General features: G+C 44.1%; 1 protein-coding gene across 1 annotated transcript in view; it reads left to right on the top strand.

Annotated features, from left to right (window-relative positions):
• The first annotated feature begins 483 nt into the window (after positions 1-483).
• The window catches only part of FRZB (frizzled related protein), a 32,375-nt gene continuing 14,833 nt past the window's right edge, over positions 484-18,025 (top strand). Inside the window, exons 1-2 of the mRNA XM_084892620.1 lie at positions 484-1,065; positions 8,739-8,786. Of these exons, the coding sequence (XP_084748746.1) occupies positions 582-1,065; positions 8,739-8,786 (532 nt within the window). The 5' untranslated portion in view covers positions 484-581. The remainder of the gene's footprint in view (positions 1,066-8,738; positions 8,787-18,025) is intronic.

Genomic DNA, 18,025 nt, shown 5'->3' with positions numbered 1-18,025 from the left:
TGCAAGGCTTGCAAACTCTGACTGCGCCCCGCCCCGCCCCCTTGGGGACTTTTCTCTTTGGTTTTCCTTCCCTGCTCAGCCTCCACCCCCTCTTCCCCCCCCCCCCCCTCCTCCCTTTGGAGACTTTCAGCTTCTGGTAGCACCTTCCCGTAACCAGGGGACGCCGCTCCCCGGAGCACCCACCGCTGCTGTTTCCATCCCTCCCGCGCCTCCCTCGTCCCCCCTCTCCTCGGGGTCATCCGCGGAGCCTGACGTGCCGCCAGGGGGGACGGGGAATAAATAGGTGCCGCCGCCCGCCCCGCGGGGCTCAGACGCCGGGCAGGGCAGCCGGGGCGGCGGGCGCTCGGCGGAGCTCGTGGGACCCCATTGGGGGAATTTGATCCTCGGAAGCTGGGGGATCGCCGGGGGCGGAGAAGCGCCCGGATCGCCGTGTCCAGTTCCAGGGGGGGAGGAGGGGAAGGAGAAGGAGGAGGAGGAGGAGGAGGAGGAGGAGGAGGAGGAGGAGGAGGGGGAGACGGCGGAGCCGGCCTCTCGCTCGGCGTGCTCGGCGCAGCTGCCCGGCGCCCCGTCCCGCCGGGATCATGGTCGGCGGCCGCCCGGGAGGGAGGCGGCCGCGGCTGCCGGGGGCCGGGCTGCTCGCCCTGGCGGCGCTCTGCCTGCTCCGCGCGCCCGGGGCCCGCGCGGCCGCCTGCGAGCCCGTCCGCATCCCGCTGTGCAAGTCCCTGCCCTGGAACATGACGAAGATGCCCAACCACCTGCACCACAGCACCCAGGCCAACGCCATCCTGGCCATCGAGCAGTTCGAGGGCCTGCTGGGCACGCACTGCAGCCCCGACCTGCTCTTCTTCCTCTGCGCCATGTACGCGCCCATCTGCACCATCGACTTCCAGCACGAGCCCATCAAGCCCTGCAAGTCCGTGTGCGAGCGCGCGCGGCAGGGCTGCGAGCCGATCCTCGTCAAGTACCGCCACGCGTGGCCCGAGAGCCTGGCCTGCGAGGAGCTGCCGGTGTATGACCGCGGCGTGTGCATCTCCCCCGAGGCCATCGTCACCGCCGACGGCGCGGGTGAGTCCGGGCGGCGGGCCGCTGCCTCTGCCCCGCCTCCCCGCCGGCTGCTTGGGGTCCTGTGACTCTGACCCTGTCTTTCCTCTGCCGATCCCTTCTCTTCATCTCCTTCTCTCTCCCCTCCTCACCCTTCCCATCTGAGGCGCTGCCTTCCAATAGATCAGTGCTTCCCAAACTTCTCACCTGGTGGAGTTGTTAAAATACAGATTCCCGAATCCCAACTAAGAAGCGCTAACTTAGAATTTTTGGGAACATATAGCACTTCTTAGTTGGGATTCGGGAATCTGTGTTTTAACAACTCCACCAGGTGATTCTCATCATGAGAGAAGCTTGGGAAACACTGCGATGATGTGTTCCTCCAAAGCACCCTGGTTACTCCACTCCCATCTCACCTCTACTCACCACCGACCCTTCACTTCGCACGTGGAAGGAACCAGGTCTTGGATAGTGATGCTTTTTGCAAATTTTTTATTTGTTTACAATCCCTGAGCTTTCCTGCCCCCTTCTCTTGCTTTCTCAACCATCGTCTTCTCAATCTGTAATTTAGAGATCTTGTCAGCATTGGTGAAAACAGAAAACTGAAGCACAGTTGATCGTTAACAATGCCCGATAGTGTCAGTAACCTTCCTCTGTCCCACAGATGTTGGCGGTATGTTGTGTTTGCTCAAATCCCAATTAGAGCAATTACCTTCACCTTAAATTTCCCTCGCCTTTCAATGAGGTAAAGTGTCCTTCCGTTCCAGACGGAAACAGCTGTGAGACATGACCCTGCACCGCTGACTAGCTCCTGTGACCTGCTCCCGCCACCGAGCTGGCCCAGGGACACTTGCTGGGCGCTTTTCACATTCCCAGATGCCTCCAAGTCACTCTGTAAATGACATAGGGGTGGAAGGAGTTATATTTAAGGCGTGTTATCATCACACACTCATGTAATGTTATTTTTAATCTCGCCTCTTATCCCACTCTTATGCTCTGCGAATCATTTGTCTTTAGTACCTTATTTCATGCTCTTTCTCTGTGTGTACCTCAACCACACATGCATTTCAATTCTTCCCTACCATAAAGCTTTAGTGCTGTTCTGCCTTATTGTGCAGAACAATTCTATTAAGAATTGACCACAAGTTGTTTTCTCACTAGTGTTTGGTCTCAGTGTGACAGTCATAACTCTTAAGACCTCAGCTAAACCTCGTTCCTTATGGTCCATTTAACGCTAACTCAGTACCACTCCTGCCAGTTAACCCAAACTTCAATGCCACCCTTTGTAGCCTTTAAAGAAATAAACCCAATCTTTTGTGATTGGTCTTCTTTCATACCCTTCCCAGATCAGCTCTGTGCTTGGATGTGAAGACTTGACTGCCTCCTTTCTGTTCTTTTCTTGGGCATAACGTCTTTCTCCTGCCTCTCAACGTGCTCAGCCCAAGCTCATGTCCTCTGCCCGTTTCTAGGTAATAGTTCCTGGGTGTCAGATAACAGATTTGAAAAAAAAAAAAAATTGCTCTTTGTGCACATTACCTGTTTTATATAAAGTGAGTGGGGAGGGGGAGAGTGTATGAAGAGCCACAAAACCAAAACTGAACAGAAAGATTTCAAGAGCTTTTGGTGGTCACTTCCCTTAGTGCATCACTCTTCGAATATACCTGTTGTTTCCGTGATTTTGATCAAGAACCGGGAACTGCTTGTATACAATAATCAGAAAGAAATGAATTTGTAGTTAAACTTGTGGCTAAAAGCGCACTCTTGAGCCTTTGCACTCAGTGCTGTCACAGGCTGTAGAGACTCTGGAAGAGCTGGGTAGCTGCTGCCCTGGGCTGCCAGGCACTTAGAATGTGTTAAATGCTGACGCTCCTCTCAGGCCAGGGGCTGGAGTGAGGTGCCCATGGTTCCTGTGAAATGCAGTCCTCCCCCTTAAAGGAGAAGCCTTGCTCTGACGCCTCTCAGAGATGGCCCTCAAAGGAGAGACGTTTGGCCAGGTTAATGGCTCTCAAGGCCCTCGTCGATATTGATGGGAAGCCGTTTCCATTAGTGTCCCCGAGTTACCGATCACTGTGGACCAGGCACAGGACAATCGCCTCATTGGGGCTCTCGAATAAACAGGGCATGCATGGAAACAGTTTGTCAGTCCATGGCCCTGATTTCTGAGCTACCTTAAAAGGCCACCGTATCTGCTTTGTGGACACAGTTCTTGCTAGAAAAACGAGAAGGGGTAGGGGCAGTTGGAACCATATTTCAGTAAAGATCTCCCTTCCCCCTGCCTTCACCTTCAGTGTGACTCAGACTGCTGAGGCAGGAGTGAGCTGAAGGGGACGTGGGATGGGGCATGGAGGGGTGGGTTCTAGCCTGAAGGGTCCCCTTGGCTTCCAAGGCCAGTTTGCTGGAAATTACATTCCCTGTCCTGGGTCAAGCTGTCAGGCACCTGGAATTACTTAGGAGCTACCACATGCGGCCAGTTTAATTTACGATGCAAATATACTCCTAGGTTCAGGGGGATGTGATAGTTCACTAAGCTGGGCTTCCCCCTCTTTCCCGCTGCCCCCCCCCCCCTTCCTGCAGGTATAAACAGAGTCCTTATGTCTTCTGACTAGAACCCAGCTGACTATAAAAATAAGGTCTTCCTGAGTAAAAACGGGACTACCTTTCACATTCCTTCACTGCCAAGAGGATTTATCAAATCCTACCCTTCACATAGATCTGTTTCCTCATCGTCCGTACAGCATGACTCCGCAAACAAGTTTAGAACGTTTTACAAAGCAAAGTCTTACTGAAACTGGACATTGCTTCAAACTGCTTTGTTGCTTTTGAAATCCCGAGGGCAAAACATATATTTATAACAAATATCATACCATCATAAATTCACATTACATGTATTCGTTTCCCACATTTTACATTTACTATATGGTTATGGCGACATACTTTACCTGAGAATTTTACCAGTTCAAGTTTGTCATTCAGCCGGCTAGTTAATATTGTCTGGTGAGTCAAGGATGTGGACAGACCAGTTATTGAATCTTAATTCTGCTTCATGCCCGCTGTTATCAGAAGAAAATTAGTATATAACCTCTCTGATTCAGTTTTTTGACCTGTACCAGAGGGACAATGCCATCTACCTTCGACAGGCAAGTGAAAATGAAATTACACAGCAGATGTACCTCCTGGTTCATGGCTCTTAACACATTGCTGCTGCTGCTGTAGCTGTTTTACCGTGATTACCATTGTTATAGAAAATTGGTATTTTTGATGTGTATTCATTTGTGTTTTGAAACGGTGTGTTGGTCACTGCAGGTTCGGCCTAGAGCAGTGGTCGGCAAACTCACTAGTCCACAGAGCCAAATACCAACAGTACAACGATTGACATTTCTTTTGAGAGCCAAGTTTTTTAAACTTAAACTTCTTCTAACGCCACTTCTTCAAAACAGACTCGCTCAGGCCGTGGTATTTATTAGACTCAAGGGGCCAAAGAGCCGCATGTGGCTCTCGAGCCGCAGTTTGCCGACCACGGCCCTAGAGCTTCGGTCAGTTCAGCTCTGGAAAACACGCCTCACAGCAGGACCGAACTGGGGAAGCAGACCTTCTTCTGAACATAGAAGCTTCGTCCTGTTTCATTTTCTACAAATCCACCTGGGCCTCGGGCCCCAGAGCCCGTTCCTGTGGGAGCAGCAGGAAAAGAGAATGCGTCGGATGGCTGTTCGTGGGTTACAAATGGTTTATCAGAGGCGGAGCGCTCAGGCAGTTAAGAAAATGTTCGGTATGATATTTAACAGCTATTTATACAGCACCCGTGGCGGGCCATGCCAGGGGCCTTATAATCACTCCTCAGTCACCGCTGCTCTCCGCGGTGGGGTTACCTTGTCACCCCAGCTCTTGCCCAACACATTTCTCCCGGCCGGGCCCGCCTGGCAGCGCCCGGCCAACTTTCACATGCATGGACTGCTGTTTAATCACCTCTCCGCTCTCCGAGGAACAGGCAGCCTTTTCTTCTGCCCCGGTCGACAAATATTTGAGGGGCCAGACACTCCGAAGGAAGACTTATTCAGTGTGATAGGAGGAAAACGAATGGGAGAGGAGAAATGGAAATTTTAGATGAGAACTGGGGAGAAAACACGGCTTTAAGAATCCTTCATCCTGTAAAATCACGACCGGCACTCTGAATGGGGTCTGGAAGAATATCTCAGTGTTATTTAATTTACAGTTAACCCCATTATCAGTGGTCCCACCGTATATGACGCTTGATCTCCTCCTCTTTTATACATCTAGTAAGAAGAGAATGGCCAAATATAACGCAGTCAATTTTGCTATTTGTAGCAACAACTAATTGGAAGTTTGTCGGGAACAAAATATTTTTATTCTCTTTTTACTAGATGTATAAGAAGAGGAGATCAATAGTCACCATATAGATATATACTGTAGAATAATTAAGAGTTGACTATTTCCCTCAATTTGGAGAAAATCACAGCTCTAGCGTTATAGGCTGTTGGTTGGAATTCCAGATTTGCCATTGATATTTTATTTTAAGCAAGTCATTTGACATTGGGGATTGTGAAGAACAAAAGAAATATCCATGTGACTGATAAACAGTAAAGCACAGCATAAACATTGAACAACAACAACATGATTGGGGAAAGGATGTATCATCCTCAGGAGAGGGGTCATTCGCAGCAACAAAATAAGAACTAATTGCACCTTACATGTTCTAGGTGCTGTTTTAAGTGTGAATGCATATTAATTATATAATCGCTATGTGAGAGGTGCTATTATAGCCATTCTTTAGAAAAGAAAGCCGAAGCAAATAGAGAGGTTAAGTGATGTACCCAAATCCATAAAGCTATTATAAGAAAGAAGATTCAAACCAGAACCCATTCTATACTATACTTCCTGTATATGAAGAAATAAGTGATTCGTCATTTTATTTTAATTATTTTAAAAATATATATATTTTATTGATTTTTTACAGAGAGGAAGGGAGAGAGAAAGAGAGCTAGAAATGTCGATGAGAGAGAAACATCGACCAGCTGCCTCTTGCACACCCCCTACCGGGGATGTGCCCGCAACCAAGGTACATGCCCTTGACCGGAATCTAACCTGGGACCTTTCAGTCCTCAGACTGATGCTCTACCACTGAGCCAAACCAGTTTCGGCTGATTCGTCATTTTAGAGAGAGTGTGTCTTTTGACCACCAGATTGCAGCTAAAGCATTGCTTTTATCACTGTGAAAGCCCATTTATACAGAGACGCTCATCCCCTTACAATGGGGAGATGATAAAACCATATTAAGTTGGAAACATTGTAAGTCGAACATTCATTTAACGTATTTAAGATAATGAACATCACAGCCAGGGCTCGCCTACCTCGAACGTGCTCAGCACAGACTGTCCGAAAGCGGGGCAGCGCAGCACACTGGAGGGCTGCTGTTGACCCTCCTGGCCCGGCGGGGGCGCTGTGGCGCGCTGCGGCTGCCTGGCAGCACAGGACGGTGTCCTGGTGCACATTGCCGGCCTGGACAAAGACCAGCACTCAAACCTCGTAGTATAGTTCCTACTGGAGGTGCGATCCTTTCACATCACTGTGAGGTTTAACCATTGTAAGTTGGGGGCTGTCTGTAGAGTTTAAGAGAATAAAAAACAACCCTGGATAAGGGGTTTCAAACGATAAAACTACTTCTTTTGAGATATTGGAGAAGGTAATTCCAGATTTTCACATCTAATCCTGAGCCCGTCAGTGTCAGCATGCTCCAGAGAAAACTCGTCATTTCCTTACCCTCACAGGCCTACTCTTTTACAGTTTTTTCTATGTTGTTATGAGGCACTGCCACACGCCATCTCTAGGCCTGAGAGTCAGTCCTGCTTCCATCCTCTTCCTCATGCCCGATTTTCAGTGGGTATCAAGTGCTCTGAATCTACTCGCTATTCAATGGCCATCCCTCTTTCTCCAATGCGACTTTCTTAGTTTGAACCCCAGCGTTTGTCACATGGATTATGGCCATTGAATGGAGGCTGACTCACTTCCCTCTAGTATTGTCCCTCCATATTCCAACAGGGAGATCTTTCTGAAATGCAAATCTGTTGCTTAAAATGTTTGTTATATGCCTCTAGCGTCACGATCTCATCCCTTCTTCTCTCTCCAGTTTCGTTTCCGTTAGCTCACAGCCCTACTTTGGCCATGCTGGAGACCTTGCCGGTCCCTTGTCCATGTGCTGTGGCTTTGACCCCCATGCTGTCCCACACGCTATTCTCTACCTGGGAAAACCGCCCTACCTTCCCCGGCTCCTTCAGGGCCATTCTGGAAAGCTCTATGGCCCTACTGGAAACACCGGGGCATAAAGCCAACAATAATACCTGCCATTTCAATTGAGGATGATTTTGTTAGAATTTTTAAGTTTCTAAAAACAATTTTTGAGTTATTTATGATTAGAACACTGTTTTTCTCTCCTTATTTTTATGATCCTAACAATTGACATTTAAACACTCTTAAGAGTGTAGAAATATTTTTCTGTGGAATAAGAATGAAAGAGGAAAACCACTTTCCTAGAACCAGCTGTGTCAAAGGGGTTTTCTGTTCCAAGAGAAGAGCTTTCTTTTTCATTTTTATTTCGACCTTTTAACATTAATTATTTAAAATGTAGGTTAACAGGATTTCTTTATTTACAGAGAGATCATGTAAATTACATGCATATCATCACATTATTATTGGACTTATTCAAGAATGGGAAAACCACTGGCACATTCCTTGGATACATTTATTGTGAATAAAGTCATTAAATAGAATAAAAGGCATTAAATTAATACACGACTCATTAATTGTAATGTTTGGTGCTTTTATCCTAATTTGGTATTAACCCCTCCTTGTTTAACATATTCATGATATGACCTATGAAGAAAAGAGAGAGAACATTATTTTCTACTAGAGACTCGCATAAATTTCATGCACTGAGGGGGGTTGTCCCTCAGCCCGGCCTGCGCCCTTCCGCAGTCTGGGACCACCTGGGAGACGTAGCAGTGTGCCAAGTGGTAGGTGCCGGGGAGGAGCCTGAACGGGGGCCAGGGGCTGCTCGCGCTCATCACACCCATTGTGCCCGCTGCTGCGAGACAGGAGAGGCTCCTGCTGTGGCACCTGCGCTCACCAGCCACGAGCCTGGCTTCTGAGTGGCACTCCCCCTGTGGGAGCACACTGACCGCCAGAGGGCAGCTCCTGCGTTGAATGTCTGCCCCCTGGTGGCCAGTGCGCATCATAGTGACCGGTCGTTCTGCCATAGTGGTCACTTAGACTTTTATTATATAGGCTAGAAGCCTGGTGCATTTGTGCACCAGTGGGGTCCCTCAGCCTGGCCTGCAGGATTGGGCTCAAACCGGCTCTCTGACATCCCCTGTGGGGTCCCGGATTGCGAGAGTGTGCAGGCCAGGCCGAGGAACCCCACTGTGCACGATCGGGGCCGGGGAAGGACGTGGGAGGTTGGCCAGCTGGAGAGGGACCACGGGAGGCTCCAGGGCGTGTCTGACCCGTCTCGCTCAGTCCTGATCAGCCCGACCCTAGCAGCAAACTAACCTACCAGTTGGATCGTCTACCCAGCCTTCTGATCGAACTCCCAAGGGGACAATTTGCATATTAGCCTTTTATTACATAGGATTCTTAAAGTAATAATGAATATGTGATGATTCTTACTTTATTCTATCACCTTTCAGATTTTCCTATGGATTCTAGTAATGGAAACTGTAGAGGGGCGAGCAGTGGTGAGTACATCACTACTTTACTGGTTTTCATTTGTAGTCAAATCTTTGATGTAACCTAGATTCTGAAGTCTTGGTTGGGGACATTTGCGCCGTACATTTTAAAGTAAGCTTATAAAAATTATTTTTTATTTATGTTAGTTTTCTTTTTAAAATTATCATGCAATAAAATTGACCTTTACTTTTGGTCATTAAAAATTCCATGAATTTTATAAATTCTATACTTTAAAATATATATATATATATATATATATATATATATATATATATATATATATAAAAGAACATATATTTGGAAAATCACAGAGGTAGAAGTAATTCATGGAACAAATGGGCTTAGGAAATAAGTTACAGAAGTAAAGGAAGGACTTAGAAGTGAGGAGGGTAAAGGTGACACACCTAGGAGGAAGGGGAGGGGAGGGAGAGGAGGGAAAGCCACTGGTATGCTTCCAAGAGGGAGAGCTGGTCCCCTGTGCTAAGGGTTTTAAGGTTGAGATTTTAGGGGCGGTCCCAGTGGAAGATCTCAATAGAAGACTCATCAGCGTTCCGGTGTGTCCTTTCAGGGTCTGGGTCTCCACGGTCGTTATTCAATGCAGCTGGTCCCGAGGTCAGCCTTGGCGCCTGGCGTTGCGTGTCCGGTGTTTGCTGCTTTTCTGGGCGCAGAGCTGAAATACAGCTGAGGCCCCGATATTATCTCTAGGGAGGGAAAGTCAGGGGTTCCAAACTGCATGGCCAGTGATGTGTTAAAGGAGGGCAGGTGCCCCTGGGCACAAGGTCCCACCTTACACCCAGGGCTTCCCACCCTGGTGGCTTTCTGTGCCTGGCCCATCGTCTTTGCTTTGCTCTTGTCTGTCTAACTGCCTACGCCTCTCTCCCCCTGAAAGATCTGGCTCTGAATTCTTTTAGAGAAAAAGGGCTCGGGTCTCTTCTGCAGCTGTTCCTGCTGAAGAGGGGCTAAGTTTTCCTTCAGAGCCAAGATATCCTTTCCCTCTGTCAGGGACGATGAGACCCGGGCACAGCAGGAAGTGGTGATGGTGTCTAGAGCTGGCATCTCCTGAGTATAAATAGGGCTTGTAACCTGGTGGAGACAAGCTGTGTTACAAATCTTCATAAGTGAAAAATAAAGCTTTTAATTGAACTGGAGTCTAATATTTACAACTGTGTTACAGAGTCCTTTAAAACATAATCCCCCCACCCAAAAAAAAAGTCATCCTCATTTTCATGAAAGAGCCAAATTAAGACCAATTTATTTACTGTATTAAGTGCAGATTCAGTTTGGCCTGATTATTTGCACGAACACAATAAGAATAGTGATGGAGTACGTAGGCTCTTTTAAATCGCTTTGCTGGGATCTGATGATTGAGCTCTAATCAGCCCCTCAGCTGGGAGCTAGCGGAAGGGGATAATGATGAATCCACTACCAGTTTGATGGTACTGGTCTTCTCCATCTTCCTGCTGCTATTTATTTTTCAGACTCCTTAAGTAGCTGCTTTATGCATTTTGTTTAGGTTTTTTTTTTTTTTTTTTTTTTTTTAATATATTTTTATTGATTTTGTACAGAGAGGAAGGGAGAGAGATAGAGAGTTAGAAACATTGATGAGAGAGAGTCATTGATCAGCTGCCTCTTGCACACCCCCTACCGGGGATATGCACGCAACCAAGGTGCATGCCCTTGACTGGAATCGAACCCGGGACCTTTCAGTCCCCAAGCCAACGCTCTATCCATTGAGCCAAACCGGTTTTGGCTTGTTTAGGTTTTATAACTCCATTCAGCGGCAAAGATATGAGGGAGTCTACTTATGCCGTCTTATCATAAAATAAACTTTTAAATGAAGTATGACATATGTGCAGAGAAGGTCATAAATCAGAAAAGCATGCAGCTCAGTGCCTTTCCTCAGAGCAAACACTCTTATGTAACCACCGCACAGAGGAGGATACATCCATCACCAGCACTGCCACAGCCTCCCTGTGCCTCTTCCAAGTCCTAACCTCCATGCTCCTTCCCGGAGATAACCACTGGCAGGGATTCTACAGCATATTTTAACTTCTGCCCGATTTTATACTTTTATGAGCGGCATCCACGGTGTACATGTAATTTGTGCGTGTGTGTTTGCCATTTCCTTTGCTCTTTATTATGCTGTGTATAGCAGTACTGTCAAAGTTTCATTGCTGTCTATCGTATGAATATATGACACTTTATTCATTCCAGTTTTTTGATATTACAACTCACGCTGCATTTGTTTCTTTCCTAGTACGTAGTAAACATTATAACTGCAATTAATTATTATATACTTTTATTCTTTTTCTTCTAGTAATTTATTGATTTGGGTCTTCTATATGTACTGCCTTGTAGGGTATTTTATACATGGAAGCAGAAAATAAAATAATATTTATAACATTTGTAAACATAAAAAATTAAAATTAAGTTTACTAAGTTTGTAAGTAGGTTTGAAACATCTGTTTTCATAGATTGGACCAGCTTTCCCTGCTGATTTATTTCCACTGACTCTTATCGGAGTGAGAAGTGTTTGAACTGAGACAATGTCTACCAAAGGCGCCCCAACGAACATTTATCTTTTAAAAATTCATTAGTGTTCAGCAATAGTTCTATTTTAAGGATCGCTCCCACTATTATATTTGGTCAAAATAAACCAAAAAGCTCATTTGTATCATACACAGTACACTGGGTAAGTCAACATTTTTGGCCATGTGTGTGCATGTGCTATCAATTTGTCCTGAAGCTGTGGTTAGAATAACATAGCACTTCAGTGTGTGAAACAGAGAAGACATCAACAACACTACACACAATATACAAAAACAGCTCAATGTATAAGATTATCTGGAATGAATGTAACGTTCCTGGGTTCAGTGTTTACTATTCCTCTTTCACAATGTTTTCCCGTTCTCCGGCATAATGGGTGTGAAGAAAAGCTAGCAAACAAAACCAAACTCATTCTGTTTGTATTCGCATGCTCTGAAAAGAAAATATAGTTTGTCAAAATTCTATACTTTGGAGTAATGTAACAGCTGAGGTTGATTATGATAAAAGAGGAAACAAGGAAGACATAAAAACATTGTAATCCACATAACCCCTCTTTCAAAAGTGTCAAGCTGTGTCTGTCTGGAATTTGGAAAAGAAATTCTTTCACTCTGGTTAATTTGTCCTGTGCCTCTAAGCTTAACAATTTTCTTTTTCTTATTTTAGAAATAGTAATTCTGTCTGAGCAGCTCACTATGATAGTGTCAACTCACTATCAAAATAAGGAGAACATTCTCTCTTGTTTCCATAACCTGGAATGTGGAGAAAAACAATGTTAGTTCTATCCCAATGAATCACTAGGTCTGTCAAATCAATACAGAAAATTGAGGCAGGTAATAAAATGATGCAATTAAAAGATATATTTTTATTAAAGTAATCCTGAAAAGGAATCCCCATAGTCTTCTACTTTGTGACAGTGACCAATGTATGAGCTTTTATATTTGAAAAACACAAATTTCCCATAGAGGAGATAGAGTTGGTAATTTCTGACACTAATTATGTAATCATGACCAAATTACATAACTTCAGTGGGTCTGCCTCCTAATATAAAATCAGATTATATTGACCTCTGGGTCCCCTTGTGATAAAAGTAGGTTTACAGTTGTGATGACATGAAACACAGAGTTTATTTTTGTATTGTTATTATTAATTGATTAATCTTTGCATTTGCTATAGGAACAACTGTAAATCTACATTTGCCCGCCACTGTGTTTTCAAATGAGGGCATTAGTATTAGTCTCTGGGGTGAGCTGGGTGCTTCTTTCTGGGCCTGTTTCACAGCTCCTTCGGAGAAGCTCCACTGGGCAGCTGAGTGGCAGCTGCTGAGGAACTGAAGGTTCCTGCTCGCCTGCACCTGCCAGGCCACCAGGGCGGGTGGCCTGTGCCTCCCTAGCTGGGGTAGTACAGACCCGTTCTCCCTTTCCTTCAACTTTCTGCCCTTTTGGCTTCCTACTAATTTTGGGAAGGAATCCAGTTGGTTTCCCCTTTTGGTGCAAATGTTTACTGAGCACAGAGGCTGAATGGACTTGGGAAAACATCTACCCTTTATTGGAGACAAAATGAGGATAAATGAGAAAGTCATTTTTAGAGCGGCCTATCTATGCGTCGTTGTTGTTTTGCAGTAGTTTTCCTCCCTGGGTGGTGACCCATATTATCCTGGTTCTCCTCCTGCCGCCCGGGGGTGGGCATTCCCCAAGGCTCTGTGCGCGGCCTTTCTCCTCACAATGACCTCTTCCTATCGGTGTCCATCCAGCTGCCTAGGCTAAGTCATTCCCCTGTGACTGGTTCTGATCACTCTCCCAGGCAGAGTGCCACACTCCTCCATGACACTTCTACCTGGGTAGTCTATTTGTACTCCAAATACAACACATTTAAGAAATAAAGTAAACTTTTCATTAAAAATCTCCTCCTCGAAACTTTCTTTTTAGGATGTGGTACAATTGTTTTCCCAGATCCCCAGCACTGAAATGGCTTCCACCCTACCATTCACTACAACTGTGATGACCACCTCCTCACACCAGGCACATTCTTAGGCCCAGGACGTGGTAGGAAGGAGTGAGCAGTTGTCTGCGCTTCCCTTTTCCTTCACCTCTTTCCTGTGTGCTTGGAATTGAGTAGAGACATTATATTCCAAATGACTGTGAGGCCTACTTCATTTTTTTGTTAATTGACCTCTTTGGAATACATCACAAAACATCACACTTCAAGATTGCACGAGAGAAAAACGGGCAAATTGCATTGACTTTATATTTTGTTGATCCTGAATGACTCTTGGATCCAGACTCCTTGGGAAAGTCAGTTTTAAATTTTCCAAGGACGTAAATCTTAAAGGAGTAAACTAAATTTCCTTTTCTTATTAATATAGTGTTAGTCCTCTCAATCTTAAGCAATTCCCTTTTACAGAGTTCAAATAACTATGAATTGAGACCTTTATTACATTATTTGAGGTTTGTTTTTTCAGCTAAATTGAGCAAATGTTATTTTTGCTTTTTAAAGCCTTATTATATTACCTAGGTTCAACAATCAACTTCATTGCATTTCCACATACTGCTCTAATCCAAAGTAAAATCTAGTAATAGGATATTCTCTGCCCTGTGTCTATCTTTAGGGAATAAATATTATTTTAAACATGAAATGAACAGCTGCTAAGTCATGATACAGGTCAACCTATGGAAAAATGAAAGAAATATCTTATATGAATTTTATGTTAATAGTACTTTATTGAGGTAAAACTTACAGTAAAATGCACTAATGTATGCTGCATTGAATTTTGACAAATGCATACACCCATGTAGCTATTAATCAGATCAAGATAAAGAATATTTTCATCATGTAAGTTCTTTGGTTAGTCTGTTCCTCCACCCACCTATTCATCAGTCTGTTCCACTCTTCTATCTCTCTATCTATTTTGTTGATCTGTTTATTTTATTCATTAGATTCCACATATGAGTGAGATCATTTGACAGCTGTCTTTCTCTGACTGGCTTATGTCACTTAGCATAATACTCTCCAGGCCCCTCCATGCTGTCTCAATGGGCAAGAGATCTTTCTTTATATAGCTGCATAGTATTCCATGATGTAAACAAACCGCTTATTGATGGGCACTTTGGCTGTTTCCAGATCTTAGCAATTGTAAATTACACTGTTGTGAACGTAGGGGAGTGTTTATTCTTTCTGATTGGTGCTTTGGGTTTCTTAGGATGTAGCATTCCTAGAAGTGGAATCAATGGATCAAACGGCAGTTCCATTTTTACTTTTTTGAGGAAACTCCATACTGTTTTACATAATGGTTGTACCACTCTGCATTCCCACCAGCAGTGTATAAGGTTACCTTTTCTTCACATCCTCACTTGTCATTTGTTGATTTGTTTACTATTGACCATGCTGACAGGTGTGGAGTGGTACCTCATAGTCATTTTAATTTGCATTTCTCTGATGATTAGTTACTTTGAGCATTTTGCATAACGCATGGACACAGACAATAGTGCCATATTCTTCAGCGCTATAATATCATTAGAGGCCCGGTGTATGAAATTCGTGCACTCAGGGGGGTCCCTCAGCCTAGTCTATGCCCTCTTGCAGTCTGGGAGCCCTCAGGAGAGTGGGCCTAAGAGGTCAATCGGACATCCTTAGTGCTACTGCAGAGGCGGGAGATGCTCCCACCACCGCGGCTGCATTTGCCAGCCATGAGCCCGGTTTCTGGTGCAGTGACGATCAGAAGGCAGCTCCTGTGTTGAGCATCTGCCCCCTGGTGGTCAGTGTACATCATAGCGACTGGTCTTTCTGCCATTTGGTCAATTTGTATATTAGCCTTTTATTATATAGGATTATATAGGATTAGAATGGCCACATGTATGATTATTTTGGCTTGCTAAGTTTGATCCTTCAAATTTGGGATATGTGCATGATAGTTTAATGGACTCCCTACTACAGGATAGAAATTATCACGGTCTACTTGAGTCAAAATAGCAGAATCAGGCACTACTGAAAAAAATATCATTGTTTTACTTACTTTTGATAGGTATCACAGTTCTGTAGGTGGTGAGAAATCTGGAAAAAATATTGCTTTTTTTTACTCATTAGGTAATCTTTATAAATGATGGGTTAGGAATCTTAGTGAATCTCTCAGTAACTTTACATTTTGCCACTTTTTAGATGTTAAATAGTAGGGGATGGATTCTAGACTCAAACCCAGGTGTGTCTGACAATCAAAGTCCATCCTTGCCCTAAATAGTTTGGCTCAGTGGGTAGAGCATTAGCCTGTGAACTGAAAGGTCCCAGGTTCGATTCCAGTCAAGGGCATGTACCTTGATCGCAGGCACATCCCCAGTAGGATGTGTGCAGGAGGCAGCTGGTCGATGTTTCTCTCTCATCGATGTTTCTAACTCTCTATCCCTTTCCCTTCATCTCTGTAAAAAAATCAATAAAATATGTTTTAAAAAAAAAAAAAAAGTCCCTCCTTTTAACCATGGTGTTTTTCTGGACTCTTCTAGTAGTATATGCCTACTTTGTAGTATAGATTTACTTTGGTCTGACTAGGAAGAGTCAGTCTTGAAAAACAGTGAGAATCATAACATAAATAGAATTATATATTTCTTCTCTCCCCCCCCCCACCCCCCCTTTCTTTGTGACAATAAATCCTGAGCACAGATCTAAGGTCTTTTCCTTAAAAAGCAGAAAAATGCTCATTCATGGATAGTAGTATTCCGAAGTCATGGTACAAGGAAGGTTATAGGAGTTTTGAAATCTGGCCAAGTTAATTAAAGTCTTACAGGTTTGGTTGACACCCAAAGGAAGTCAATTTCATTTATTTATTTATTTATTTATTTATTTATTTATATTTTATTGATTTTTTTTTTTACAGAGAGGAAGAGAGAGGGATAGAGAGCTAGAAACATCGATGAGAGAGAAACATCGACCAGCTGCCTCTTGCACACCCCCCACTGGGGATGTGCCCGCAACCAAGGTACATGCCTTTGACCGGAATCGAACCTGGGACCCCTTAGTCCGCAGGCCGACGCTCTAGCCACTGAGCCAAACCAGTTTTGGCAGGAAGTAAATTTCAAACAAAGGTCAGGGTTAGCTTGAAAGTCAAATCCCACTTCAGCTTGAACTCAAACAAGGATGCATTAAGTAGTGAAGGTCCAGTGAGAATCAAATTGCATACTTGTATCAGGTTCTTATAATTCTTTAGAGCTTGTAAAACAATATGACCCTTTCAAATAATATCACCTTTATGTGTTTTCAGTAAATGAGCCAATATTTATGAGCAGAAAACTGAGCAAAGTGTGCAGCCACTTTCCTCTCGGGCACCACAGTGCCCTGTAGGGCATCTCCCTGAAGTGCAGACCATGGTCTATGAAGCGCTGGGCACATTAATTTTGCAAACTCAGGTTTGTACGAGGGTGATGAACTCACGTGAAAACCTTCCCTACAGTTGAAGAACTCTTCGTCACTCACTTCTTTTATTGCTGCCAGCTCCTTTTCATACTTTTTTCCTTTGATAAGAACACTGAGGCAATTTCTTTACAAGCTTTTCTTCTCAACAGTGGAATGCAAGCAGATTAATTTCTAATTGTTTTTGTGCAAAGCGCAGTAAATAGATTTTATTTGACCGGTATAAAATTTAAAAACCTTGTGCCATTGGGAAGCTGGAGAGAAAGACTATTAGCAAAATTATTAGCAAATTAAATTGAAGTGGAGATGATAATAATACTAGTGGCTCAATAAAAGAGAAACCAGCTATTGGTACCCTGTTTCCCCGAAAATAAGACAGTGTCTTATATTAATTTTTTCTCCCAAAGTTGTGCTAGGTCTTATTTTCAGGGGATATCTTATCTTTCCATGCGCTAGGTCTTATTTTCGGAGGATGTCTTATTTTCGGGGAAACACGGTAGTAAAGAAAAAGAAGCTGCTACAGTCTGATTTAGGGTGGCAGGTACAAAAAATAATAAACAATGTATGCAGTGTAGCCTTCTATAATTCTTTACAATTTTCCAGCTTTGGGGCTTTGGGGAATATACACTGAGTGGCCAGATTATGATGATCTCTGAAAGCATAATAATCTGGCCACTCAGTGTATATCCTATATAAAAAAAAAGGCTAATATGCAGATTTCCCCCTCCACCAGTAGTTTGATCAGCAGGCAGACTGGCCAACCACCCATGTCCCTTCCCCTTGGCCAGGCTGGCCAGACCCCATCCATGCACTAATTCATGCACTGGGCCTCTAAAATACACACACACACACACACACACACACACACACACGGACACACTGACTGGCCAAATTATTATGTGTTTAGAGATCAGAATAATCTGGCCACTTGGTGTATATGTAGATGTGAATAAACATTAGGAAAAGGATAATCCTCCAGATCTATTGCTCTAAGACACACTTTCATGAATATGTTTGAGTGAGTTAGCATAAATAAGTGAAAAGTTCTTGCACATTTGAACTTTGTAGATATAAAATCCCACTCCTTTTATTACCCTGTTATTTCATTGAGCTACTAATTACTTCAACTAGACAGATAATTGCTTATAGCAAGAGCTAGGAATTGGAACATGGAAAGGGCCACATATATGGTATGGCATTGCCACTTCTGAGGCCATCAGAAATAAGAATGAACAAAATTTTGTCCCAAGAATATAATTGCTTAGCTCATTAGATAGGAAATGGTCTAGCTATGTATATGTAGTTG

Source organism: Pipistrellus hanaki (assembly GCF_964339955.1).
Source record: "Pipistrellus hanaki genome assembly, chromosome: 8".
NCBI classification, from domain to species: Eukaryota; Metazoa; Chordata; class Mammalia; order Chiroptera; family Vespertilionidae; genus Pipistrellus; species Pipistrellus hanaki.
This window is presented reverse-complemented; position numbering and strand designations above follow the sequence as displayed.